The sequence below is a fragment of the Elephantulus edwardii genome, unplaced genomic scaffold (genome assembly GCF_000299155.1).
Source record: "Elephantulus edwardii isolate Elephantulus edwardi_28Jun2011 unplaced genomic scaffold, EleEdw1.0 scaffold00025, whole genome shotgun sequence".
NCBI lineage: Eukaryota > Metazoa > Chordata > Mammalia > Macroscelidea > Macroscelididae > Elephantulus > Elephantulus edwardii.
Window position 1 is genome coordinate 3,723,680 of NW_006399775.1, and position 4,073 is coordinate 3,727,752.

General features: G+C 35.9%; 1 protein-coding gene across 3 annotated transcripts in view; it reads right to left on the reverse strand.

Annotated features, from left to right (window-relative positions):
* FBXO25 (F-box protein 25) overlaps nt 1-4,073 on the reverse strand; it is a 136,835-nt gene that overhangs the window by 53,053 nt on the left and 79,709 nt on the right. For all 3 annotated transcript variants that reach the window (XM_006882847.1, XM_006882846.1, XM_006882848.1), the window contains 2 exons: nt 2,556-2,649; nt 737-921 (listed from right to left, as the gene is read on the reverse strand). In XM_006882847.1, coding sequence (XP_006882909.1) covers nt 737-921; nt 2,556-2,649 — 279 coding nt within the window. The remainder of the gene's footprint in view (nt 1-736; nt 922-2,555; nt 2,650-4,073) is intronic.

Sequence of the window (4,073 nt, forward strand, 5' to 3'; positions counted from 1 at the left end):
TGTTATGCATCAGAGAGTCGGACAATGACCAAGGAGAATAGAAGGAGAATTGATGCCTTTGAGCTGTGGTGCTGGAGAAGAGTATAGAGAGTACAATGGACTGCTAGGTAAACAAACAGATTCATCCCGGAAAGGGTTAAACCGGATGGCTCCTTGGAGGCAAGGATTCTGAGGCTCTGTCTAACATACTCTGGACATGTTGTGAGTAGAGACTGGTCCTTGGAGAAGGACATCATGCTTGGGAGGGTGGAGGGACAGCTCAGGAGGGGAAGGCCCTCTATGAGGTGGATTGATTCAGTGACTAGGATAATCGGGATGGGAGTGTCAGAGACAGTGAAATTGACATACGACAGAGCAAAGTTTAGGGTTGTTGTACATAGGGTCGCTATGAGTCGCAAGCGACTTGAGGGCACATAACAACAACAACATGGTCCCAATCTATCTTAAAACAATTAAAAGTTTAAAAAATATTTCAAAAACTTCTAAGAATCACATGCTTCGAAAGAGAAATAACTTTTGGAATTTTTTTTAATTATTTTTGTGTGTGTGTGTGTGTGTACCGTCAAATCCGATCTGACTGGTACAGGAGGAGATTGTCCCTCCTTTCTGGGCAGAGCATCTGGTGGATTCGAACTGTGCGCCTCTGGGATTGTAGCTGCAGCTCCTTGCCACTAGGCCACCACTTTTGAAATATTAAAAATAACGTTTAGTAATTTTTAAGTCAACAAATTCTTACCTTAGTCATCTGAAGATTCTGTAGCTGTTGCTGCCAGGTGAGGATAGTTTCTAATCGGCAAATCCAAATATTGATATTTCCCACCAACACAGACTTCCCTACTCCTCTAATAAGAATACAAAGTGTAGAGCTGAGGTCTTGGAGAAGATCTTTAATTAGGCGAGGATTTTGATGGTCATGGAGAACTGGAATAAAGAAAAGTTATGGCTTGAAGGTCTGAGTTAAGCATGTTTTTAAAAACTAATTTCACTGAAACCCCATTGTTGTTATGAGATGCTATCAAGTTGAGTACAACTCATCGTGAGCCAATGAACAAAAGATCTGCATTCTGTCCTATCTTGTGCCACCCTCACACTTCACAACACATAAGAGCCCATTGCAGCAGTCACTGTGTCAATATACATGATTGAGAGTCTTCCTCTCCTTCACCAACCCTCAACTTTTCCAGCATCATGTCCTTTTTCAAGGAATAGCCCCTTTAAGAACAACATGCCCAAAGTATGTGAGGTGAAGCCTCCTTTATTCTTGCCTCCAAAGAGCACTCTGGCTCCACCCTCTCCAAGACATAGCTGTTCACTTTTTTGGCTGTTCAGGGCTCTTCTCTAACACTACAGCTCAAAGGTGTCAATTCTTTTCCTGTTATCCTTTTTCACTGTCCAGCTCTCAAAACTCCATAGTAGCATTATTTTTCAAATATCACAAGTGTGATTTTTTTATATATGAAAACATTTTGTCTGATATTATATATTCAGTTAAGTAATTTATTCTTTAAAATATGCAGTTTATAAGCTCTTTCATATTTATCATAAAGCACTACTGAAAATGGCATACACCCAAATAAACACATATACACAAATATAGTCTTAAATTATAAATATTAATAAATTATTTGAATGAAATTTAAGATTCAATTTAAATTTAAGGTGAGCCATGTTGCTCTTCTTCAATCAGGGTTTCCAGCCCTCTTCACTTTCAACAAGCCGCGTTGTGTTATCTGCATATACAGGCCGTTTATGAGTCTTCCACATTCTTCTTCATGTGGTCAAGCTTCTCGAATGATTTGCGCAGCATACAGAATTAAAAAGTATGGAGAAAGAATTCAACCCTGATGCATACCTGATGCACATCTTTTCTGATTTTAAACCATGCAACGTTCCCTTGTTTAGTTCAGAAAACTTCCCCTTGGTATATTTCCAGATTTCACATGAATACAATGAATTATTTTTTATTTCTATTCTTTGCAGTGATAGCCATAATTTGTTATGATCCACGCAATCAAATGCCTTTTAATAATCAATAAAACACAAGTAAACATCTTCCTCATATTCTCTGCTTTTGGGCAAGATTCATTTGATTTCAGCAGTGATATTCTTCGTGCCATGCCTCTTCTGAATCCAGCTTGTATTTCTGGACATTTTCCATCAATAACCTGTTCTAGTCATTTAAAAAAATAATATTCAGCAAGATTTTACTTGCATGTAATGTTAATGATATTTTTTGATAATTTCTACATTCTGTTGGATTGTTTTTGGAATCAGAACAAATAAGGATATCACCAAGTGGCCACCTTCCATATTTGTCTGCAGAGACTGACTGGTAAGCACATAAAACTATGAGAATATATTCTATATATATAATGTAAACAACTGAAGGAACACATTGATTTGCCTTCCTGTCTAATGCTATCCTCTTTGCCCCCTTTACATTATTGATTTTGAAAGCATACATATTGAGGGTGAACCCAAAAGATGTATTCCACATTCTTTTACCAAATTTCTGATTAAGATTTAGCTTATTAAAATATTGATGATCATCTTACCCTTTTGAACAATTTTATCCAAAATGTTGAAATAATTCTTTTGTGCCACGCCACTCAGGGAAGTCAACTGAGATTTTGCAATTAGCTGTAATAGCTTAAAAGAAAAGAAGGGAAAAAAAGTGCAAATTACACAAACTAAGCAATATATAAATTAAATAAAGAAAAAACCTACAATGATCTAAAACCAATACAGTAATAAAATACGCTATCACGAGACATTCTGAATTGTTCATATATTAGTCTGATTTCACTTGCTGGAAATCATCACTCTATGTTAAGCTGAAAGGAGCTTAATACAAGATGTGGAGAGAGACTTCCAACTGGGCAGATTTGTATTCAGACAACGGAAGTTAGTTTATATCCAGGAGCTTAACTTCCAGAAAACCTATGAAACATCATTCTTAGCTTTTCAAACTTTAGAGAAAAGAGCGCATGAAAAAGAGGCTCAAATAGATGCTAAGTGGCAATCTACCCTGATCACTAACAAAAAGTTTCAAAATACTACACACAGGCTTGCTGTTGTTTTCTGACCAGATAATCGGAAAATCAAAAGCTTTAAAAAGGTCTTCTTAAAATAAACACTGGTCAAAGAAAACACAAATTTCAGAATGTCTAGAAAATTAGAATAATAAAAATACTATAACAGAATTTAGGGAAACATTTTTTCATGTGTATGTGATAGTAATGAATTGGTATTTTCTACTTGAAATGGTTGTTTGGTTTTTTTTTTGCATCTCTTGAAATTTTATTTGTTATTCAAAATTAAAATTAAAACTCACTGTAGCCAAATCAGAACTGACTAATATCTGACCTTCCACTGGGAATTCTACAGGAGGAGACTGTCTTCCTTCCTCTTGCAGAACTATAGGTGGATTTAAACTGTCAGAGTAGGGAGGACTTTGGGTTAACAGTGCTCCCTACAGACTAAGTCTTCTATAAGTTTAAATTCACTGTCATAAGTTTGATTTAGGTTTCTAGCAAACCTCCATCAGGTTTCTGAGGCTGTAATTATTTTTTCATCTTAATTTTAAATACTTTATTTAATTAAAAAAAATCATAGCAAACTGCCAATAAATAGTGATGATGAGGATAGCACTGATACTCAAATTTGAGGCTGTATTTCTTATCTGAGGAGATTGCCCAACTTTGCCACTTGGAGTTTCTGGTGGATTTGAACTGGCAGAGAGGACAGCCTTTTTTGGTTAGCAGTGCAACATGCTTCAGACTATCCCACAGAATTAGCTGGTGAAGATATTCTATTATACTTTAATTCTAAAGTGCATATTTTGACATCATAAAATGATTTTCTTTCCTTTAATTACTTCTGTCTTAATTTTGTTTATATATTTTCTGGTATGCTTTTCTGCCCTTTGCATTCCTCTTCTCACTAATTTTTCTGAATCACTGCTAACTCAACAGTCATGCCTCTCCCTGACCTCAAAACCTACCACATAGCAGTAATAACCAAAACAGTACTGGTATAATTGTACTGGTCTGGTATAATGACAGGCACATAGA